The sequence below is a fragment of the Eptesicus fuscus genome, chromosome 20 (genome assembly GCF_027574615.1).
Source record: "Eptesicus fuscus isolate TK198812 chromosome 20, DD_ASM_mEF_20220401, whole genome shotgun sequence".
Lineage (NCBI taxonomy): Eukaryota > Metazoa > Chordata > Mammalia > Chiroptera > Vespertilionidae > Eptesicus > Eptesicus fuscus.
Window position 1 is genome coordinate 50,462,433 of NC_072492.1, and position 23,458 is coordinate 50,485,890.

General features: G+C 65.6%; 2 protein-coding genes across 3 annotated transcripts in view; one reads left to right on the forward strand and one right to left on the reverse strand.

The window, feature by feature from the left end:
• Window positions 1–3,754, reverse strand: part of TBC1D16 (TBC1 domain family member 16) — a 41,099-nt gene extending 37,345 nt beyond the window's left edge. The window contains exon 1 of one of the 2 annotated variants that reach the window (XM_054708849.1): window positions 3,710–3,754. The gene's annotated coding sequence lies outside the window, so the exon portion shown is untranslated. Of the gene's footprint in view, window positions 1–3,055; window positions 3,119–3,709 lie in introns of those variants that run through there. The other variant, XM_054708848.1, reaches the window with a different exon arrangement.
• Window positions 3,755–3,793: 39 nt separating this feature from the next.
• Window positions 3,794–22,852, forward strand: CCDC40 (coiled-coil domain containing 40). The gene is made up of 22 exons (XM_054709834.1): window positions 3,794–3,838; window positions 4,259–4,317; window positions 5,157–5,220; window positions 5,843–6,013; window positions 6,392–6,673; window positions 7,252–7,375; window positions 7,947–8,152; window positions 8,672–8,755; window positions 9,247–9,466; window positions 10,759–10,916; window positions 11,034–11,156; window positions 12,504–12,625; window positions 13,770–14,013; window positions 14,308–14,490; window positions 17,071–17,316; window positions 17,490–17,703; window positions 18,461–18,630; window positions 18,806–18,897; window positions 19,558–19,678; window positions 20,076–20,264; window positions 20,802–20,960; window positions 21,993–22,852. The coding sequence occupies exons 1-22, from the start codon at window positions 3,794–3,796 to the stop codon at window positions 22,239–22,241; spliced, it is 3,525 nt and encodes a 1,174-aa protein (XP_054565809.1). The 3' UTR covers window positions 22,242–22,852.
• Window positions 22,853–23,458: the final 606 nt, after the last annotated feature.

A 23,458-nucleotide genomic window follows, 5' to 3' on the forward strand; every position in this document is an offset into this window, starting at 1 on the left:
AAAAAATAAAGAGAGGAAGGGAGAGAGAGAGAAACATTGATCACTTGCCTCCTGAGCGTGCCCTGCCCGGGGGTGGGACCCGAACCCTGTGTATGCCCTGACCGGAAATTAAAGCCGCCACCTTCGGTGTACGGGGCGATGGTCCCACCCGCCGAGCCACACCCACCGGACCGTACATCCCTTTGAACACCAGACGGCCTCGCCACCCGAGGCTCGAAGCGAAGGCACAACCGACGGGGGGGGGGGGGGGGGGGGGGGGGGTCGTCCCGGTTGTTCCCGCGCGCTGTTCCGTCCACTCAGCTTCTGGGTCAGACCCGAAGCCCGTCTCCGGCGGCCGGCTCCTCTCCTCTGCCGGTGGCCAGAGGCCCCGTTTCACACCGGATGTCAGCTACCAGGCAGCTCACCGGGTGGGAGTGTTAGACACAAGACCACGTGACCAAAGGTCGCTCAGGTGGCCGATGGCATAAAAAACCACCACTGGCCCGGCCGGCGGGGCTCCGTGGTTGAGCGTCCACCTAAGAACCAGGAGGGCACGGTTCCATTCCGTCAGGGCACAGGCCCGGGTTGTGGGCTCGATCCCAGTGTGGGGCGAGCAGGAGGCAGCCGGTCCATGATTCTCTCCCATCGTGGATGTTTCTCTCTCCCTCTCCCGTCCTCTCTGACATCAGTTATGTATGATACCACCGCTGAAGGGAACGGGGAGAGATTTCCTGCACATTTCCCGGGTTTGGGGTAGAACAGACTTCGAATGCAGTGAGTCCCCACTAAACATCACAGCTGGGTTCTGCGACTTTAAGAGAAATGGCCTGTAACAAAGCTCCCTTTACCAGCCGCCGCTGACGCAAACAGGAGGAAGCTCCCACAGAGCCCAGTCAGTGTCACATCGTTACAGGGAACCACGGAGTGCAACAAGGCCGCTGCCGAGGACCCGCTGTCCCGGAACCAGGACGACCAAGGACGCCGCCTCCACCTCCAGGCCACAGCCCCCCAGCACCACGGGGAACTGAGCAGCTCACCGCACAGAGGAGGGTTCCGGCGAGTGAGCAAAACCCGGGTCTCAGCGGGGTTGGGGTAGACAAGGTGAAGTCGGATGGAAGATTTGTGTTGCCAGGCAACCTGGCTGCCCCCTTCCTGGAACAGCCAGCAGGGACCCCGCCCCCCAGCCCACGGCAAAGTGACAAAGACGAGTGTAAATAACCCTAAATGGCGAATTCCCCCGGCACAAAGCATCAAACAGCAAAACCAAAATGTGTCTGCCCATCTAGTTACCAGTGAAAAATCCAACAATGGCCATTCATAATAATAATAATAATGATGATGATGATGATGATAAATAGCAACAAGCCCTCAGCACCCGCCAGGCACTAGATAATCGAGCAACAGGCCTCTGGGGCAGGCGGTTTGTCCACTTCACAGAGGAATAGCCAGCTCCGCGCACGGGGCTGGGACTGAACCCAGCGGTCCGCTTTGGAGGCCGCCGCGCCCGTAACCACAGCACGCACTCCCCGAACCCGCAGGGGCCAGCGCGGGTGGGGCGGGTGGGGCGGACCCCAGGCTGTGTTCTGCCGGGAACAGCCCCTAAGGGTGACACGGGATTGGTCCCCCGTCCCTTGCATTCTGATGAACCACCCGGCAGTGAGAACCAGGCCGTCTTATCTGAGCTAGGGGGGCCGGGAGGGCGTCCGTGTGAATGATGGGGCCAGTTACCAGCGGGGAGGCACCGTGGGTTTTTGGAGCTGGCGCCTCCCGCACCCCAGGCCCCGGGTTCGGTCACTCCTAGCTGCATGAACTGGGGGAAGCCCCTTTTCTAAGCCTCAGTGTCCCCGTCTGCGAAGTGGGCACGCTCCCCGCCCTGCCTTGACGGGCGTGTTTTGTGGGTACGCGAACTCGTGCATGGATACCAGAAGCTGTTCCCACAGCCACCTCACGGCCGGAGGACTCGGACATTCCAGGGGTGAGACCTTCCTTTCGCCCCATCCCGAGGCCCTGCTCACGGTGCTGGCTCCCGGCCCGGCAGGGAACTGGAGCGGCTGTGAGGAGACGTCCACCTGGCGGGACCTTTTCTTTGCAAAGCTGCCGTGGTTTGAATCGCACCAGCAATGACACGTGGCTGTTTCTAATGGGGAATTTCCAAGACGAACACACAGATTTTTAAAACTTCTCCACTCGGCGGATGGCAGGCGTGGAAGGCAAACCCCATCTCTGGCCTCTGGTCCAGCCATCGGCCTCGGATAGCGCGGCCTGGGTGGCCACATAGACAATGGCGCCTTCGGGGGTAAGGAAGATGCCCAGGGCAGGTCTCGGGCCCAGGCCCCCCTCCCGCACACTCAGGAGGCAGCAGAGCAGCCTGGAGTCACATGTGGCCGCGTCCAGTTGGGCTTCTGGTCTGTTTCCCATGGAGGCTGCCGCCACGTGTGACACCGGCCGCCACCGCGGGAACAACGGGATTTCCAGACCCCCGGCCTCCCGGCGAGGTTCCGGGTTATATTTAGCAAATTGCCTATTTCTCTCCTTCTCCTTTTTTCTATTCTTTTTTCTTTCTTTTTTTAAAGTCAAGGACGAGGGGGCAGAGCGCGCGCCTAAAGGAAGTGAGTTTCCTGACACGCGGTTCGGGGCCAGACCTCCCGCCTGGCCCCCAGGAATGCTAGGGCGCGCGGTGGGGTGCACAGCACACTTTGGGGGTCCGTGTGGGCGAACAGCGGCCCCTCCAACTTCTCCTTCGCGAGCTCGGACCATCCGGCCAGACAAAGACCGCAAGTTCCCCGGCCCTGCTGCAGGCAGATGGGGAGCGAGCCTCCCCGCATTAGGCCCGGGGCGCCCCGATCGCCGCAGAGGGGGGCCCCAGAGTGCTCCCCGCGCGGTCCGGAGTGCCTGCGCGCCGCCCGGGCCCCGCACCTATCGAGGCTGCGGCCGGACCCTGGTCACTCCCGGGCCCGCGGCTGCAGGCCCACGCGCCCCGCGCGCCCACCCTGCCCCTGCCGAGGGGGCGCCGCCGGGTCCCCCGCGGGCCCTTCGGACCCGCCCCCGCAGCCCCAGGCCGGGCCCCGATACCCACCCGGGTCCCACAGCGGGGCCGGATTCGTGCTGGCTCCGGGAGCCGCCGCCGCCGCCACCGCCGCCGCCGCCAGTGAGGCGCGGCGGGGCGGGGACGCGCGACCAGGCCCGGCCCCCGGCCCGCCCTCGGCCCAACCCGGTCCCCGCCCTCGGCCCCACCCGGCTCCCAGTCGGCCCCCGGCCCGCCCCCGGCCCTGGGCAGACCTGGCACCTCCCCGGTCGCCTTCGCCCTCTGGCCCTAGCTCCCCAGGCCCGCGCCCCGCACCCCAAGTGCGCGCTCGCTCTCGCCTCGGCTCTGAGCCTCTGTGGTTTCGATTGGGGTGCGAAGGGGACCCGCAGCAGGTCCTGGGCTCCCCCCCCCCCCCCGCCGAGGACCCCTCGCAGGAACCCCGCGGAGGGGGCGCCGCGCCCCCAGGTCTGCAGATGGGCGGGCGGGCACCAGGCCGGGTCCCGGACCCTGAAGGTGCAGCGGGTCCGGGGTCCCTCACGCCCCCGCCTCCACCTGCCCGCGCCGGGCCATCAGCAGACCGGATGCCGGGTGGCCCGGCTGGACGTACGCGGCACGATCGTCGCTTTACGGGAACGGAGGCGGGAGGGTGGAGCTGGGACTGGGAAAGCGACGGAGAAGCAGATTTGTGCTTTAACGTGTCGACACCTGAGGGTCTGCGCCCAGCGCCGCCAATGGCACAATGGCCGCCCGCCCGCAGCCCGCTCCGCGCGCGTGGTCCCCGCCCGCCGGATGTTGACGGCGTCGCCTAGCAACGGGCGACGGCGGGGCCAGCGGGTAAGCGGGGTCCAGGCACCGCGGGTCTTGGAGGGCCCCAGGTTCCCCCTTTCCATACCCCCCGGGCGCCCCTTGCCCACTTGCCCCTCTCCTCCCGCCCCGGCCCCTCCCCCGCCCGCCCCCTGGGCCGGCCCATCCCTGCGCCCCCTCTCCTTCCTCACCGCCCCTTTGTCTGCTCCCGCACCCCGCTCTGTCCCCTGCTCCAGGGGCTCCCCCAAACCGGGACCCACTCGCCCGCAGTAACCATGGCAACCACTATGCTTGGCAGCCCCTGGTGCAGAGCGGGGTGCAGGCGTCTCTGAGGTGGGGAGGGAGGAGGGGATGGTCTTCGGGTGCTGCCCCTCGGGTGGCCCCTGGCCCCGGAGCCGGAAACCAGCCCAGCCCCGGGCTCTCCTGGAAGAGTGATCCCCCTCTCCCTCCCCCAGCTTGACTTGGGGGTCCCCGCAGGGGGCTGCCCTGGGCCCACGACCTGAGCGCAGGTAGATGGTGGTCTGCTAACGATTTTTAAATTTTTTAAAATATATTTTTACTGATTTCAGAGAGGAAGGGAGAGGGAGAAACATCCATGTTGAGAGAGAATCATGGATCGGCTGCCTCCTGCACGCCCCCCCCCCCCCCCCCCATCCAGCCCGCAGCCCTGATCAGGAATTGAACCATGACCTCCTGGTTCATAGGTCAACGGTCAACCACTGACCCACGCGGGCCGGGCACGTCTACCATCTTGATTTTATTTTCTAAAAAGCTAGTTTTTTAAAAATGTTTTTTATTGGTTTCAGAGAGGAAGGGAGAGGGGGAGAGAGAGAAACATCCGTGATGAGAGAGAATCATGGGTCAGCTGCCTCCTGCACGCCCCCCACTGGGGATCGAGCCCGCCACCCGGGCCTGTGCCCTGACCGGGAATCGAACCCTGACCTCCTGGCTCCTGGGCCAAAGCTCAACCCCTGCGCCCCGCGGCCGGGCTCTGAGCTCGCGTTTTCACTTAGAACAGAGCAAAGCCGTTTTAGGAAGACGGTGAAGCGGGACATTGTGCTCTCCAGCCCGGAGGGTGCGGGGCCGAGGTCTCGCCCTTTCCTGCCATTTCCCGGTGCATTTCCCCAGCGTCGTCGCCGCCGCGTGCTGTTCCTCTTGTGCTTTAGTGACCGTGTTTTTCATCTTCGTTCCTGGAGACACTCTCTGGTGGCACTGCCGCCACGTGCGGGCGCTGGTGCTGGGGCTGGTGACAAACTGGTCATTGACAAGCAAGTGGGCGCTGGGCGGCGGCCGCCCGCCCGGGGAGGCAGGCTCTCCGGTGACTCTCCGCCTGTTTCTCCCCCACCAGGTCCCACAGGGCAGGAGACGCAGCGATGGAAGGAGAGGAGGACGGGATCCCCGCGGGCACGGGGGTGAGTTGGCGGGGGGGGGGGGGGGGCAGTGCCTGGGCCTGTGTCCACCAGGGGCTGCGGGGAGAGGTGGAGCACTCACTCCAGAAAGTGTCTCTGGTCCCAAGCGGACCGTCCAGCTGCTGAGCCCCCCCTCCCCGCCCCCTCTCCCCGGCCCAGGGCTCGTGGGGCCCGGCGGGAGCGGGGACCTGCTCTCAGAGGCCCGAGTTGTCCAGAATTCCTTTCCTCTAGCGAAGGGCGGAGGTGACCACCAAATGGCAGAGCGCGTGCAGAGAGGCCATAGCCCAGCCGCACTCGGAAGCGTGGGGGCCGCGTCTCCATCGGCATCGTCACGCTGTGCAGGGTGAAACCTCGCCCTGGCCGGTCCGGCTCAGTGGCTGGAGCCACAGCCTGCGGACTGAAGGGTCCGGGTTTCCATTCCCGGTCAAGGGCACAGGCCCGGGTTGCTGGCTCAGTCCCCAGTAGGGGGCGTGCAGGAGGCAGCCCATCGATGATTCTCTCTCAGCATTGCTGTTTCTGTCTCTCCCTCCCTCTCCCTTCTGCTCTGACATCACTAAAAACAAAACAAGGGAAAACCTCACCAGACCCCTTATATTTTGTTTCCTGATTGTTTCCTGCCACGCAGCCTCAGGCAGCCACAGAGGAGACCGCCGGAGAGCAGACCCGACAAGGAGCCGCTGATGCTGAGGAAGCTGCTGAGTGGGAGGCCACCGGCCCCGGGGAAGTCCCGCCCAATGAGGAAGTCTCACCTGAAGGAGAAGAGGGGGAACTGGTCCCTGATGGAGAAGAGGGGGAAGTGGTCCCTGATGATGGAGAAGAGGGGGACATGGTCCCTGATGATGGAGAAGAGGGGGACGTGGTCCCTGATGATGGAGAAGAGGGGGACGTGGTCCCTGATGATGGAGAAGAGGGGGACATGGTCCCTGATGATGGAGAAGAGGGGGACGTGGTCCCTGATGATGGAGAGGGGGACATGGTCCCTGATGATGGAGAGGGGGACATGGTCCCTGATGATGGAGAAGAGGGGGACATGGTCCCTGATGATGGAGAAGAGGGGGACGTGGTCCCTGATGATGGAGAAGAGGGGGACATGGTCCCTGATGATGGAGAAGAGGGGGACGTGGTCCCTGATGATGGAGAAGAGGGGGACGTGGTCCCTGATGATGGAGAAGAGGGGGACGTGGTCCCTGAAGGAGAAGAGGGGGAAGTCGCGCCTGAATGGGAAATGGAGAATGAGGCGGCCGTGGAGATGGGAGGGGAGCAGCAGGTGGAAGGGGGGCAGGGGTCTGACATGGAAGCCGTGTCCCCCGAGGGGAAAGCCAGCTCCACAGAGATCATCGATTCCGACACCAGCCTTGGGGACGCGGCCCCGGACTCGGAGCCCGCCCAGCAGGCAGCAGGCTCCTCTGAGTGGCAGCCGGGCCCGGATGCTTCCAGATTTCAGCTCAGCCATTCGGTGAGCAGCCCAGGTCTGCTTGACGCCAGTGTGCTGCTTACTGCCGTGGGGGGTGTCGCCTGACGAGAGGAACTTGGGGTACACTTCAAGTACCCATGGCAATCCCCGTTAGACATTGCTCAGCGAAGGCGGGGCTCCGAATGCCAGAGGCATCCGACGGCTGGTCTTGAGCGGCCCGCCCGGGGGATGGGGTGGACCGTTTCCATTGTGACCATTTGCAAAAGGCACATGATCTTCTATTTTTCTAAAATATATTTTTATTGATTTGAGAGAGAGGAAGGGAGAGGGAGAGAAACATCCATGATGAGAGAAAATCATTGATTGGCTGCCTTCTGCACGCCCCCTACTGGGGATCGAGCTCGAAACCCGGGCCTGTGCCCTGACCGGGAATCTAACCCTGACCTCCTGGTTCCTAGGTCCATGCTCAGCGCCTGAGCCACGCGGGCCGGGCAGGGCACGTGATCTTTATGGCCAAACGAGTTTCTGTTCCTTTAAGACTATGTTGACTTTTGAGCCCTGGAGTGAGTGGAACCCGGTCACTCCGCCCGTGGGCTCAGGCTCGGTTTTTCTTGCTCCAGACGGAGTCTGATGAGGACCTCCAGCGGGGCCCCCCGCGCCCCCTGAGGCTGAGCCCGGGGGGCCGGGTCCCATCCTCGGACGAGCTGTCCCTGACCTCGGAGGAGTCCTCGGGCCCGGAGCCAGGTACCAGGGCCCTGCGCCCGGCTGAGCCCCGCCCCGCCCGTGACGTCACTCCCTGCGCGGCCGTGCATCCAGATCAGTGACGGGCAACCTTTGGAGCTTGGGGTGTCAGACTTCGCCAAAACACTGAGCATAACTCGGGTAGTGTGTCACTGTGAGGAAAAAACATTATTTCGCAAGTGTTTCATCCTCAGGAGCAGCAAATGTTTCATCCGCGGCATGCTGCCGCGTGTCATCAGAAATGGCTACGCGTGTCAGTGCTGACACGCGTGTCATAGGTTCGCCATCACTGCTCTAGACAAAGACTTTACTAACCGGGAGGGAGAAGGCGTGCGGAGCGCTGACGGCCTCACCGCTGCAGTCCTTACAGAGACGCTGTGTCTCTCAGTCACTTACCATGGGCCCCCTCCCACTCCCTCTCCCTCCCTCCTCCTCCTCCTCCCCCTCCCTCTCCCCCTCCCTCTCCCTCTGAAATCAATTAAAAAGAAAATAGAACTCTGCCCCGTCCAATGGGAGCTTCCCTCGGTTCCTGACCTCAACTCTGTTCACTCCTCGGATGCTGTCTGTCCCGCAGGCATCCCCGCCCCGGCGTCCCGGGCGCCCCCCAGGCCATCGCCCCCCAGGCCAGCGCCCCCCAGGCCAGCGCCCCCGCCCTCCTTCCTGGACAGGATCCAGCACCTCAGCCTCTCGGAGGAGGGGGGCGCAGAGCCGCTGGAGTCCGAGGGGAGCGACGAGCCTGACGAAGACGTGGCCCACCTGGTGGTCCTGGACCCGAACCACGTAAGGAGGGAGGGGCCCCGCGGCTCGGAGCCGCCTCCCTGCCCTCCGCCTCCAGGCCCCCGGGCCCCAGCGCGCACCGCTCACCGGACAGGGACTGGGCAGGTGCTGGCGGCTTTGTAGAGCCTGGTCTCCTCGGAGGCTCCTGTTCCCCGAACCTGCCTGGCCCCGCGGGCCTCAGGGACCGGGCACTCGGGGAGGGGGAGGGGGGACCTTGGGCCGGCAGGGAAGGCCGCCCGAGGGATGAGCCCGCAGGCGGATGGCGCTGCCCGGGAAGGGCCGAGTGCCCACTGGTGCCGGCAGCCCTCGCCCGCAGTGGTGCCGGGACCACCGCCCCGCCTGCCCTGCCCTTTTGCCAAAACACGAACTCGGGCTTCAGTGCCTGGAACCAGACCCGAGTGCCAGGCGTGTGGCCGCAGAAGTGTGAGCACGGAGGGTAGAACCCCCCCGCCCCCCCCAGGAGAACAGCTGGGCTGAGGCCCGATGGGGCGGACACTAACCGGAGCTTTGCCGTCGCTTTAGCCCCTGATGCTCAGGTTCCAGGCTGCGCTGAACGGCTACCTGAACCGGCAGGTGGAGAAGCTGCAGCTGGAGCTGCTGGAGCTGGTGCGTGCACCCCCATCCCACCAGCTGTGTGCCCGTCCCCATCCCCCCCAGCTGTGTGCCCGTCCCCCATCCTCCCAGCTGTGTGCCCACCCCCATCCCCCCAGCTGTGTGCCTGTCCCCCATCCTCCCAGCTGTGTGCCTGTCCCCCATCCCCCCAGCTGTGTGCCCACCCCCCATCCCCCCAGCTGTGTGCCCACCCCCATCCCCCCAGCTGTGTGCCCACCCCCATCCCCCCAGCTGTGTGCCCACCCCCCATCCCCCCAGCTGTGTGCCCACCCCCCATCCCCACCCAGCTGTGTGCCCACCCCCATCCCCCCAGCTGTGTGCCCACCCCCATCCCCCCAGCTGTGTGCCCACCCCATCCCCCCTGCTGTGTGCCCGCCCCCCCTCCCCCCCTGCTGTGTGCCCACCCCCATCCCCCCCAGCTGTGTGCCCACCCCCCCCATCCCCCCAGCTGTGTGCCCGCCCCCTGACCCGCCTCTCGGCCGCAGGGCGTGGCCTCCAAGCAGAGCCAGGCGCAGCGGCAGGAGCTGGGCGTGGACCTGTACGCGGTGCAGCAGCACATGGCGGCCCTGCAGGTGCAGCTGGAGAAGAGCCACGACCGCTACTCGCTGGCCACGTGCGCCCGGCAGCAGACGGAGGAGGAGCTGCAGCGCATGCGCCTGCTCTACACCCGCACCTGCGAGGCCGCCAACGACGAGCGCAGAAAGTGTAAGACCCCAGGCCCGGCAGCCGAGGGGTCCCCGCCATGGCATCCCCGAGGGGCCCCCGCCATCGCGGGATGGAGAAAGGGGCACCAGGGGACCCGCCTTTGGGAAGCGGGGGGCATAAATGCCCGGAAAGGCACCTGCCCACCCAGGAAACAGCAGCTCGGGAGCTCCCGTGTCGGGACACCGGGGCAGAGGCGAAGGGGTCTGCGCTGAGGGCTCCGGGAGCGGGTGCCCCGCGGCAGGGAGAGCAGGCACCGCAGGGTTGAGCAGGTGGCACCGCTGGGCAGGGCCCCTCCGAGGCACAGGGCGCCGAGCAGGAGTGGGGGCTGGGGGAGGGGGCCGGGGGAGGGGGCCGGGGGCTCTGGCCCAGACAGGCGGCGGGGCCCACCGAAGCCGCGGCCGCACAGAGCGGTCCCCAGTCCCCGCGGACACTGAGCCCCACCCGCCGCCGCTCCTTCGGGCCTCGTGCTTTCTAAAAATTAACTTTAAAATCTTTTTAAAAAATAGGCCAGCACAGCTAGGAAGAAGAAAACATTTGAAACCTGGGTTGCCAATGGCAGCGTCCACTCTTCCGTTTTGGTTTTCTGTTGTCGTGTAACAAATTGCCACCAACTTAAGGGCTTAAAACAGCCCCCGTTGATGTATCTGCCCCCAGTGCTGTAGGGCAGGAGCCTGGCGTGGCCCACCGGGTCTCTGCCTGGGGCACCCCCAAGCCAACCCGAGGGATCTCGTGGGGCGACCTGGGGCAGACCCACCTGCAGACTTGTTCAGGTCGTTGGTGGAATTCAGCTCCTTGCGGCTGCAGGACTGCGGTCCTGCTTCCTCGCTGGCTGTCAGCCGGGGCGCGCTCAGCCCACACCCTTTGCCACGGCGCCCTCCGCCTTCAAGCCCGCCATGGGGAGCTCGCCCCTCCTCGCGTCCCACTCGCCCTGAGGCGCTCTCTCTCCTCCTCTTCGGCCACCAGCCGCAGAAAACTCTGCTTCTCAAGGCTCACCTGCTTAGGCCAGGCCCACCTGATCCTTTCCCTTCTGCCTCCGGAGGGACCGTAACCACAGGAGTAACACCGGGGCCGGGGTTATGGGAGCCACTTACAAATTCTGCCCACCCTGCCTGCTCAGTCCCCAGTAGGGGGCGTGCAGGAGGCAGCAATCAATGGTGAAGAGCTGATAGAAGCCAATCAGTGAGAGACGACAGTCCCAGTGGCAGGGCAGCCGAGGGCGGGAGCAGGCAGGTGGCGGGCGGGCGGGCGGGAAGGGCGGCGGGGCACGCAGCTGCGGCCTGTTTCCTCCCCAGTGGCGGCGCTGCAGAGCGAGATGGAGCACCTGGCTCTGAACCTGTTCTACATGCAGAACATCGACCAGGACATGCGGGACGACATCCACGTGATGAAGCAGGTCGTGAAGAAGTCGGAAGCGGAGCGGGCGCGGGCCGAGCGGGACAAGAAGCAGCAGGTACCCGCCAGTCCAGGCGCAGGCTCTCCCCCACCCCCGGGCCAGCCTTGGGGTCACCCCCTCGGGTCAGGGGTCAGGGGTCGGTGCCAGAGAGCCGCCATGGGTCTCGTTTCGCAGGACCTGCACGTGGACCAGCTCACCAGCCGGGCTCACGAGCTGGAGGAACAGATCGCCCTGTTCGAGGCTCAGTCGGGGGCCCAGGCGGAGGAGACCCGGATGCTCAGGAAAGCCGTGAGCGAGGTAAGAGGGACCCCACGGCCCTCAGCCGCAGTGGCGCCCACAGCCCACGTGCCTGTCGAATGGGTGGCCGAGCCGCGGGTCCCCGTCAGCATCTCCGAGCACCTGGCTGACCCCGGTGGGGACAGGTGGCCGGTAGAGTCATTCCTCCCACAGCCCGAGGGGCTGAGGCCGCCCAGGCAGCGGGACCCTGTGCTCCTAGCTGGGCGGACCCTCAGCCAGCTCCCTGGCCACCAGGCGGCCCCGCGGGGAGGACTGGAGCCTCCCTCCTGCCCAGGCAGGGCCCGCCTCTCCACTCCGGGTGCAGGGAGGGAGGGAGGGGCCCAGGGCAGCCCCGAAGTCAGTGGCCAACACTAGAAACCAAAGCTGCTATGACTTTTAAAAAATATATATTTTTATTGATGTCAGAGAGGAAAGGAGAGGGAGAGAGAGAGACACATCAGTGATGAGAGAGAATCATGGAGTGGCTGCCTCCTGCACGCCTCCTACTGGGGATCAAGCCTGCAACCTGGCATGTGCCCTGACCAGGAATCCAACCGTGACCTCCTGGGTCATACATAGGTCGACGCTCAACCCCTGAGCCACACTGGCCAGGCAATACAATACTTTTTTTAAAAATATATTTTATTGATTTTTTTACAGAGAGGAAGGGAGAGGGATAGAGAGCTAGAAACATCGATGAGGGAGAAACATCGACCAGCTGCCTCCTGCACACCCCCTACTGGGGATGTGCCCGCAACCAAGGTACATGCCCTTGACTGGAATCGAACCCGGGACCCTTCATTCCGCAGGCCAACGCTCTATCCACTGAGCCAAACCAGTTTCGGCAATACGATACTTTTTAATACTAAGTTACAAAGCAACACGTAGAACATGGTCACACACACACACACACACACACACACACACACGGAGGTAGCACCAGTGTGTTAGAAATGATAACCTCCAAGTGGGGCATGATGGGTAATTTTGTTTTCCTTTTGCTTACTTGTGCAAGGATGAACACCTTTTTTGTTTGTTTGTTTGTTTGTTTTACAAATGAGAGTGATTAAAATATTTAAAGACTGATTTCAGCCACGGTCTTTGGATCTCAGCCCACGAGTGGGGTCTGGCGGGGCCCGGTGTCCATCAGTGCTGGCGGCCCTCCGCCCCCTCCTTCCCTGGCCTCCAGCCCGCGGGGTGGAGGAAGGCGCAGCCAGGGTCCGAGGCGTCTGTAGAGCCATGGTTAACTTTGTGATCCGGAATTGCAAGGCCGACAGGGAAGGACAGCCCTCGGGGAAGGCCCGGGCCCCTCGTGCTTTCTGGGGCCGTGAGCGCCAGGAGCCGAGACCAGCCCCGCCCTCCCCGCAGGCCTGCGCGGAGATCGACACCATCCGGGTGGAGAAGAAGCTCATCCTGCAGCAGTGGACCGTCTGCCTGGTGGGCATGAAGCGCCGCGACGAGGCGCACAGGACCATCCGGGAGGTGCTCAGGTACGGCCGCCGCCTCGCCGTGCGCCGCCGGCCCGGGGTGGAGGGCGCCGGGCGGCCAGGCCGAGTGATCTCAGAGCCGTGGGCAGGTGAGAAGTGGGGACTGGGGAGGTGGGGCGCCCTGGTCCAGGAGCCGCCTCCTGGGACACAGGAGGCACCTGCAGCTCCGCTTCCGCCCTGAACGCTCCGACTGTTCACGGAGAGTCCGACGTTTCTTTCAAACCCCCGTGGCCCCGAGCAGCGGCTTTCCTGCTCGGATTTCCCGGGAGGACGGAGGGGTCACCCCCTCGGGTCAGGGGTCAGGGGAGACGGAGGGGGAGAAGAAGGGGCGTTATTCTTCGGGAGAGAAGGCGGCCCTTTGACTCGAAGTCTCGCCGCCGGCGTGGGGACTCCAGGCTTCAGGGCTGTCCTGCCTGGCGCGTTCCAGCCGCAATCCCGGTTCATCTCCCCGGAGGGGGAGGCAGAGCCCGCCTCGGTCCCGCGGCCACTCCCAGCGGGGTGGGGTGGGGTGGGGTGTCCTGGGCACAGTGCTGCCTAACTCCCCGCCCCGCTGATGGGGCTCAGAGGGATGCCTGGGGGCCTGTCCCTCCCCTGCTTGGCGCTAACCGGGTCTCCACTCCCGGCTCGGGGTGGCAGGGACCAGCTGCCCAGGAAAGACTCGCTGCCCAGGGGACAGGCCGCAGGTCAGAGGGCCCCTCCGCGGCCTCCCCATTGCCGTGTCCCCCAGGCCCCCATAGCCGGTCCAGGAGTGTTGTCATGGCTACTCAGTCTACTATCTCCCCCTCCCCTCCCCCCACCATAATCACAACCTTGAGTTTTTAGTTATTTTTAAACAATATTTTTTAATAATTTCAGAGAGGAAGGGAGAGGGAGAGAGAGAAACATCAGTGAGGAGAGAATCACTGATCGGCTGCCTCCTGCACGCTCCCTATTGGGGATCGAGCCCGTAACCCCTGAAAGGAACGGTGACCTCGGGTTCACAGGCCTGCGCTCCACCCCTGAGCCGGGCGGCACCTAGAGATGGGGCCTTGGCCTGGGGACGGGGAGGGGCTCCATCGCTGCCACGAGGAGGGGCTGTCTCCGCCGGAGCTCCCTCCGGGCGGGGCCGCGGGGCGGGGGCTGACACCCGGCTCTGCGGTCCCGGCAGCGAGTGCCAGCACCAGCTGAAGGCGGCGGACGGCGAGGTGGAGGCCTACAAGCGGTCCATCGTGCAGGAGGAGGAGCGCAACGAGACGCTGGCCCGGGTGCTGCGCCGCGTGGAGGCCGAGGGCCGCGTGCTGCAGAAGCTCACGGCGCAGTGCCTGGCGCGGCAGGAGGCGCTGCAGGGCCAGTTCGGCACCTACCAGCTGGTGCTGCAGGACACGGACGGCAAGCTGGGCGCGGCGCGGGAGGTACGGCGCCCCCACCGCACACACAGCGGGGCGCCTCTGAGCCCTCCCCCCACCGCACACACGGCGGGGCGCCTCTGAGCCCTCCCCCCACCGCACACACAGGGGGGCGCCTCCGAGCCCTCCCCCCACCGCACACACAGCGGGGCGCCTCTGAGCCCTCCCCCCACCGCACACACAGCGGGGCGCCTCCGAGCCCTCCCCCCACCGCACACACGGCGGGGCGCCTCTGAGCCCTCCCCCCACCGCACACACAGCGGGGCGCCTCCGCCGCCCTCACTGCCCCCTCCCCCCCAGGAGCACAAGGAGATCAGGGCCGCGCTGGTGGCGGTCCACCAGTCCATCCGGGAGGAGCTGGACCTGCGGCGGGAGCTGGACGCGGCCATCGTGCGGAAGCTGCAGGAGCACACGACCTCCAACAAGATGACCAAGTACTTCCACCAGCTGCTGCTCAAGCTGCAGAAGCAGAAGACCAACCTGGTGCGCCGCCACCGCCGCCGCCAGGGGGCGCCCCGGGCCCACAGACCCGCCCGGCCACAGGCCGCAGAACCCTGTGGGCAGGGGCCTGGGCGTGTCCGTTCACGGCTCAGGTTCTCCAGCTGTAAAAGCCAGGACTTTGTGCCCTGGCGGTGTGGCTCAGCGGGTAGAGCATCAGCCGAGGACTGAAGGGTCCCGGGTCCGATGTGGGTCAAGGGCACGAAGCTCGGTGGCAGGCTGGGTCCCAGGCATTTGGCCATGGGAAGCCTGGGCACGCACAGGGCAGTGAGCGGAGACCAGGCAGCTGCCATCCGCCGCCAGGGCGAGCCTCCTAGGAGGCTGGCAGAGTTCCCGCTGGACACCTTTCTGACACACACGCTCATACACGTGCAACGAAGTAAACAGGCACACAAGGACACGGGAACACGCATGTCCACATCCCCGTGCACATAGAGCAGACACCCTCGTGGACACAGGCAAACGTGGGTGCACACACCTTAACCTAGGTCTCATTACGTGTCAGTTTTTAAGTCCATTCTAACCCATTTTCTTTTTTTAAATATACTCCACTGACTTTTTACAGAGAGGAAGGGAGAGGGAGAGAGTCAGAAACATCGATGAGAGAGAAACATTGATCAGCTGCCTCCTGCACACCCCCCACTGGGGATGTGCCGGCAACCAAGGTACATGCCCTTGACCAGAATCGAACCCGGGACCCTTAAGTCCGCAGGCCGACGCTCCATCCACTGAGCCAAACCGGCTGGGGCTAACCCATTTTCTTAATACACCTTTCCTATTCAGTAAGGTTACTTTTTATGTCGGGCCGGTTCCCGGTCAGGGCACATGCCCGTGTTGTGGGCTCCATCCCCAGTGTGAGGCGTGTAGGAGGCAGCGGGTCCATGATTCTCATCATGGATGTTACTATTTCAGGCCGCAGGCCGACACTGTATCCTCTTGCCTCGGTCTGTCTGGGGAGGCCCAGAGGGTGCCCTAAATGTCAGCCGTCACTGCTGTCTGGGTGGGTGTGGTCAGGCGGCCCAGCCGAGCTAAAGTGACCTGCCACCCAGCTGGCGGGCTCACCTGTCCTCCGGGGGCGGGGCTGCGGCTCCCCTGGTGACCCGCTCACCGCTCCTCGACGTGGGGAGGAGGCGGCTGTCCCAAGGAAGTGGGCCACGGGGCTGGGAACGCTGGGTCTCCTTGGGACGTCCTGGCTGACACCCGGGAAGTCCCGCCAGTCCATTTTCTGGAAATTGGGAGCAAGACCACCAGCTGGGAGCAGAGTGGGTGCCCTGGAGAAGCTAAGGGGTGTGGTGGGTGTGAAGTAACCTGCCCAGCCCTGCTTCAAGGCCCCAGGGCCCCAGGCCCCCAAACCTCCCCTGTCCCCTGCTGCCCAGGAAACTCGTGCATTAGAACCATCCATGTCCAGAAGAGGGCAGTAAAGAGTTCTCAAACTGGCCAGCTGGGCTGGCTGGTGGGGCCTGTCTGGGATGGGGACCCAGAGTGTGAATGGGCGCCATGCCCTGGAGCTGGGGCCCAGGAGGAAGGTGGGCAGCATCCACGGTGGGTGGCGTCTAGACAGGTCACCCAGGAGCCGTACTGACGTCCCAGGAGGCCAGGGCGTCGGGGTGGAGGGGGAGGGGCGGGCTGTTGGGTCGGTGGGGGGCTGAGTGCCAGCACAGAGAGGAAGGCGGGGCCTTGTGAAGACCCCGGTGGCCTGGCGATCTCAGAAGGTCTTGGCAAGGAAAGGGGCGGGCTCAGGGGGCCCGAGAGTTGCCGCAGGGGCAGGGCGTGGCGAGGCGAGGTGCTGGGAGCGTCTGTCCCAGCTGGGCAGGGCCGGCTTTAAAACCTAGAAATGGGGGTGTTCTGGAAAGGCACCCGGTGGCCGGCCAGCAGGTGCATGTAGGACAGCCAGCTGGGGTCCCGGGGAGGAGCCCAGGTGAGTGGGGGCGGGGGGCTAGGAGTGGGCAGGAGCCGGGGGAAGGTGAGAGGGCTGAGGCTTTGTGGGGGCAGCGAGGGCTTGGGGCTGGCAGGTGGGGTCGGCACAGCTTTTGTTTTGGGGGGAGGGATTTATGTGGAAAGACTGGGAAAGGGACAGGTTCCTGGTGGTGATGGGGGCCTGCCTGAGGCAGGAAAACGGGCGATTTCCTCATCTGTATTCACACATTTCCACCCAGTGTGGCCACAGTCTGTTTAAGGAGAAACAATGTTACTTTTTACATATATATACATATATTTTTATTCATTTTTTTACAGAGAGGAAGAGAGAGGGATAGAGAGAAACATCGATGAGAGAGAAACATCGATCAGCTGCCTCCTGCACACCCCCCACTAGGGATGTGCCCGCAGCCAAGGTACATGCCCTTGACCGGAATCGAACCTGGGACCCTTCAGTCTGCAGGCCGACGCTCTATCCACTGAGCCACACCGGTCAGGGCCAATGTTACCTTTCCTGGTTGTGAGAGGCCCTCAGGGTCCAGGAGACAGAGAGCAAACCCGGAAGGTGGGGACCTCTAGGAAATGGGGGCCCCTCCGGAGCCTCCGGGGAGAAGAGAAGGTCCGACGCGTCTGCTGTCGGCCGTGCAGGTGACACACCTCTCCAAGATCGACGGTGACATCGCCCAGGCCACGCTGGACATCACCCACACCAACTGCCGGCTGGAGGTGCACCGGGAGACGCTGGCCGAGCTGGACAAGGAGGTGCAGAAGGTCAACGAGCTCATCAGCAACAGCGAGAGCGAGATCGCCCGGCGCACCATCCTCATCGAGCGCAAGCAGGGCCTCATCAACGCCCTCAACAAGGAGCTGGAGCAGATGGTCTCCGAGATCGGGGTAGGCGCCGGCCTGGCGGACGCCGTCTCCCGCAGCGGGCGGGGCCTGCGGCCGGGGCCTCGGGGGAGGGCACCCAAGGACCGGCCGGCCCTCTGAGGAGCCACCCCAGCCTTCGGCCCCCCAGAGAGCAGGCCCCTCACCGGAGGCGCCCTGGCCGCGGCGGGTCTCCGCAGGGGGAAGAGATGGGGCCGCTGGAGCTGGAGATCAAGAGGCTGGGCAAGCTGCTGGACGAGGCGGGCGCCCGGGTGACGCAGGCGCAGGTGGGCTGGCTGCGCCTCCAGCAGGACATGGTGCGGGCGGCGCAGGAGCGCGAGGAGCAGCTGGCCGCCCTGAGCCTCTTCAGCAAGGAGGTGCGCATCCTGGAGCAGAAGAAGCTGAGGACCGACAGTGAGCGCCGCCAGCCCCGGTCGCCCGCGGGGACAGGGCCATGGGGGGGGGGGGAGGGCACGGCGGGCTCGCTGCGTCTCGCCAGCCTTCGGGCAGCCCCAGGGTGCGGCTCTGAGCCGTGGCCCTGACCGGCGGGTGGGCCGCAGTCACGGGGGCGGGCGAGGCGAGAACGTGTGCTGAGTTTGTTAAGTTTGGGATCGAGTGCCCTCCGCCCACGATAGGCGGCTCCCCGAATCACACGGACGCTGGGTCCCGGGGCTGGAGCCCTGCCCGGGCCTCAGGAGGCGCGCCCTCTCTGCCCCGCCCGCGGCCCCGGCTCACCCGCTGTGTCTACGTCTCAGGGTCTCCACGTGCCAGGGTGCCCAGAGGGGCAGGGGGCACCCTTCCTGGCACCTTCACCCCACAGCCACCTGCTGAGGCACCTGTCCCTTTGGGGCCCACCTGGTCCCTGGCCCGGGGTCATCGCAGGTCAGCCCGGCCATGCAGCCCTTCGGGGTGCCGCCCAGAGCTCGGGGCTCCCTCCGCCTGGCACATCACGCCCCGTTTCCTCCCAGCGGTCCTGGGCCGCCCCGCCCTCCGAAGCCTGCGTCACCCCCACCTGCTGGTCGTCCACCCCCGTCCTTCCAGGTCCCCGAAAGGCCGGGCTTTGGAAACCCAGCGGCCAGAGGGGACCCCTCCCCTGTCCCCCGCCCCAGAGGGACGTGATGGGGGCGCCAGGAGGACAGCGGGGCTCAGGGCCCTCGTCCCTCCGCCACAGAGAAGATCGAGCAGGAGAAGCGGGAGCAGAAGGACATCGAGCGGCACATGAAGGACCTGGACAACGACCTGCGCAAGCTCAACGTGCTCCTGAGCCGCAACCGCAGCAGCTCCGAGGGCCTGCAGCAGGCCAACCTGCTGGCCGAGAGCCAGTTCCTGCACGCGCTCAAGGTGCGGGCACGCGGCCCCGGGCCCGGGCGGCGGGCGGGAGGGCGTAGCCTCGGGCACACGCGTCCCCCGGGGCAGGGGGGCACACGGGCCCCAGGGAAGGCCGCAGGGGCGGGCACAGCCGTGGGCCCCTCGTCCACCAGCGCCGCCGCCCAGCTGCCCCCCCTGCCCCCCGCAGGCCGCGGAGAGGGAGACCATCGAGATGCAGGACAGGCTGGAGCAGCTGAACCAGGAGAAGGTGTCGCTCCTCAACCGCCTGGTGGAGGCCGAGTGAGTGCCGCTGCCGCCCCCCAGGGCCCCTGGGAGCGTCCTGGGTCGACCCGTCGGGGTGGCGCAGACATTGAGCGTCGACCTATGAACCAAGAGGTGCCCGGTTCGATTCCCGGTCAGGGCACAGGCCCGGGTTGCGGGCTCAATCGCCAGTAGGGGGCGTGCAGGAGGCGGCTGATCCATGATTCTCTCTCATCACGGATGTTTCTCTCTCCCTCTCCCTCTGCCTTCCTCTCGCTAAAGTCAATAAAAACGTGTTTTCAATAAAGAATCCCTCCTGAGCTGGGTGATTCCAGAGACAGCTGGCCGGCACTGCGGCTGCTGGGCCCAGAATGGGGGGGGGGGGTGTTTCTTATGTAACAGCCACGCCCCACGCCCCGGCCTGGGCATCAGCACATGCCGCCCGCCCCTCGAGGGCCTTCCTAGGAAAGCAGGCAGCGGGTCTCCCATAGCAACTGCACGCAGTCGCAGACACGGGCCCTCAGGCCAGAGCCCGCCCCCCCCCCCCCCCCACACACACACACAGGATCACGGTGCCCATCTCTGCCGGACCTGACCTCCTGCCCCCCGCGGCTGCTCCCTTGGGGGGTGGGGTCCTTAAGCAGGAGCTCAGGGAGCCTCGGGAAGAAAGCTCCCACGCGGCCTCTCCCCCGTGTAAAGGCACCAGGTCCTGCTTTGGGAGAAGAAGATCCAGCTGGCGAAGGAGATGCGGGCCTCGGTGGACTCGGAGACGGGCCAGAAGGAGATCCGGGCCATGAAGGCGGAGATCCACCGGATGAAGGTGTGGGGGTGCAGGAGGGTCCTGGGGCCCCGGGAGGGCGCCCCGCACGGCGACCGCGCTCCAAGCTCCGGTGAAACGCGCTGTCCCCCACGCGGCCCGTATGTCGGTCCGTCCTCCCTGAATCCCTGCGGAGCAGCGCGGACACACACGGCCGCACGCACAGCGTCGCCCCAGCCGCTGTCTGTCCTTCCGCGGTGCGGCCCCGCGTTCTGCGCTCCGATATTTAACATGCCGCGCGCTGCCGGCTGGTGTGGCTCCGGGTTGAGCGTCCACCCGGGAACCAGGAGGTGGAGGTTGGATCCCCGGTCAGGGCACGTGCCCGGTGGCGGCTCCATCCCCAGCGGGGCGCGTGCAGGAGGCGGCCGGTCCACGGTTCTCTCTCTGCCCCGTGCACCAGGTCCGGCACAAGCAGCTGCTGAAGCAGCAGGAGCGGATGATCCGGGACATGGAGCAGGCCGTCGCCCGCAGAGAGACCATCTCCACCCGGGCCGAGGGCCAGAGCAAGATGGACAGGAAGGTGCTCACCCGGTCCGACTTCCACCACAAGCAGCTGGAGCTGCGGCGGAAGATCAGGGACCTCCACAAGGTCGGGAGCCTGCTGAGGCGGCCTGTCCACAGCCGGTGTGCCCCCCCCTCCGCCCCCCGACCCGCTGGCGCGTGTCCAGCGTGGCAGGTGGCATTGGCCAGGGCTGCCCGAACCCTGCCTGCCTCCGGGAGCGGCAGGAAGCCGTCTGCGCAACGGGCTTAGCTGGGACTCGCCCCGTCCCCCCAGGTCCCGAGGAGCCGGGCCTACCCTCTTCCCCTCTGGAAATGCACTGGGTGCAGGGAAGGCTGGGCGGGGCCTGATCCCCTCTGTCCGAGGCCGACCCGGCTCAGGGCCCCAGGTGATCCGCGGGTCCCCTAGGCCTGTGGTCGGCAAACTGCGGCTCGCGAGCCACATGCGGCTCTTTGGCCCCTTGAGTGTGGCTCTTCCACAAACTACCACGGCCTGGGCGAGTCTATGTTGAAGAAGTGGCGTTAGAAGAAGTTTAAGTTTAAAAAATTTGGCTCTCAAAAGGAATTTCCATCGTTGTCCTGTTGGTATTTGGCTCTGCTGGCTAATGAGTTTGCCGACCACTGCTAGGCCACCGAGGAGACGAGCAGCAACATCGCGCAGCTGGAAGAGAGCCAGAAGCGCATGAGCGACTCCCTGCACGAGAAGCAGGCGCAGCTGTCCGCCATGCAGGCCCAGGCCGAGGAGCTCGAGGCCACCCTGGAGCAGCTTGTGGCCCGCAAGCGACAGGTAGGCAGGCCCCAGGGCCCCAGGGCCCCCAGCAGCATGAGAACCGGGGCCGGGGTCTGCCCTGCAGCAGCAGCCCACGCGGCTGCGGGCATGGCCTCCTCCCGCCAAGGGCATCTCACACGCATCAGGCTCCTTCGCGGTCCAGGCTCGGCCCCGGGAGCCAGGGCTGCCGGTGGCGCAGAAAGACCATCGCCTGCCCTCCCCGAGGTTCCGGGTCTGCGGGCGGGAGGACAGGCAATCGGGAGTCTGAGAGAGCACACGGCGTGTTAGATGGTGAAAAACAAGCAGAAGCATCGAGAGGTGGGATCGCACCTTTAGGCCAGGCTCGGAGAAATGACATCCGAGTCGGGCTTAGAGGAGGCGGGAGGGTGCCGCCCCCGGCAGAGGGGTCAGGGGGGTGGAGCTGGAGCTCCAGAAAGCCCCAGGGCCCGCAGAGCTGCAGGCCAGCCTGCTGTGTCGGGGGAGGGGCGGGGGACCCCACTTCAGGGAGCAGGATCTTGGCTGATGTCGGAGGGGTTTGGGTGCGGCTGGGGGTGACCAGGGGCTCTGAGGTTGAGTGAGTCACAGAAGGTGAAGGGTGGACACGGGAGGCCCGTGTGAGGCCATCGCAGTGCGTAAGGAGGACGGTGACGCACGGACAGGGCCGTTGCCCGCCGTGGGGCTAGCGGGCAGCCGTCCGGGTCTGCAGAGAATTTCAGAGCCGTCCCAGTGGGCTTTCCTGCGAGGCTGGATGGGCGTGAGCAGAAGAGAAAGGCCAGGCAGGCCTTGGGCCTGGTCCGCGGAGATGGGGAGGTCACGGAGGGAGCCATCCAGCACCAGGCCCGGCACCCGGCGGCCACCTGCCTCCCGGAGGCTGCAGGAGGGCTCCGCCCAGCCTCCTCCCCTGGCCGCGGGGGCTCGGGGGCCCCCAGGCGCCCCTTTCCTGCAAGGCCCTGTCCTTTGTCTTCTCCTCCAGTCTGGGTTTGTGGAGGAGGCGGTGGGTGTCCCCTTTTAAATCGCACAGCCTGACGCGCGCCTCTGATCCGACCCAAGAACCTCTCGGAGCTGGTGACCCTGCAGACGCGCCTCAAGCACCTGCAGGCGGTGAAGGACGGCAGGTACGTGTTCCTGTTCCGCTCCAAGGCGGCGCAGCTGGAGGAGCGCAGGCGCCTGGACCACCGGCTGGCCGCCATCGGCGCCATCCTGGACCACGTGAAGGACGAGCACCCCCAGTTCCAGGAGGCCCTGCTCAAGCTCAGACAGACGATCGCCAGCCAGCTGGACGCCCCCGTGCCCTCCTAGCGCGCAGCCCGGGCCTCGCCTCCCAGGCCAGCCGGGAAGAGACCAGGATGCTGCGTGTTCCCTGGGATCCGTAGGTTTTTGTGTCCCCGGAAGCCACGCCCACCCTCAGAGAATGACAGGCCCGCGCTGCGGGACCTCTGGCCACCCGCGTGTTTAAACCAAGTCGCCTCCCCACCTTCCTGGTTGCGTTTAGGCGAGTCACCCCTTGGCAGAGGCAGCGCCCGGGAAGGCGGGCCCTGTTCCCACGATGGACGGCGGCGTGCTCCCCTGAGCAAAACCTGGGCTGTGGAGGCTCCCGTGTCTGCACCTGCAAACTCACACCCACTTCCTCGTGGGCAGCTTCTCGCTCCCACCCCTCAGGGACCCCGGGTCCCTTCTCCTCCCCCACTCCCAGCCCGGGTTAAATCCAGATTCTCAGCCGGAGGGGCGGTGACCCCCACCGGCGGCTCACAGAGAGCCGACCGCTGACATAAGACCCCGTCCCAGGGCGGCCCACCGGTCACCGGTCACCGGAGCGTCCTCCTCCCCCACCCGTCCCCCTGCACCTGCTAGCATGGTCTCTCCGCAGTGTAACGGGAAGGGTTCTACAGAAGAATTTCACTTTCACACTTTTCAACAGAAAAGTAAATACTTTTTTTCTGAATATGGAGAAAGGCATATTTATTCTCAAACATTTGAGAATCACAAAACCCATAACGAATCGGGGGCGCCACCGCCCGTGCCCGGCAGGCCCCCCAGCGGTTTCCCGGGGCGAGCTCGCCGGGCAGGATCACGCTGGCGCCCTTGTGCTCCGCTCCGAGCAGCTCGCTCCCCCAAACTCCAGCACCTCCTCATCGCAGGAAACGGCCTGTCAACCTAGCTGTTCACAGGAGTCGACTTTAAGGGTCATGGCCATGTTTTCCTCTGCGGAGGAAGCTGTTGTTGACGTTGCTGCCCACGATTCGCGCCCTCCGCCAGTTCGGGGCCGAACAGCTGTGCCCCTCGTTAGGCTCCAATGGCAGGAGGGGCGCCCCGTGGCGCGGCCTGGCAAGCTCCCAGGAAGCCCGACAGCCGCTGGGGGGTGCTCACGGGTCACCCCGTCCCTGACCCCGAAAGACAAGGTCGCGGCACCGGAGCGCCTCTGCCCGGATCCACGGCGGGCGGGGGGAGGAGGGCCAGAGACTGCCCCGGCGCGGCTCGCCCCTCCACCAGGGGGCGCACGGCCAGAGGAGCGCGCA

Excerpts from the sequence above, each read along its gene's own strand:
- CCDC40 (XM_054709834.1), top strand. The coding sequence starts at position 3,794 with ATGTTGACGGCGTCGCCTAGCAACGGGCGACGGCGGGGCCAGCGG. Across the intron at positions 6,674-7,251 it reads GATTTCAGCTCAGCCATTCG|ACGGAGTCTGATGAGGACCT; the intron begins GTGAGCAGCCCA and ends TTCTTGCTCCAG. Across the intron at positions 20,961-21,992 it reads TTGTGGCCCGCAAGCGACAG|AACCTCTCGGAGCTGGTGAC; the intron begins GTAGGCAGGCCC and ends ATCCGACCCAAG.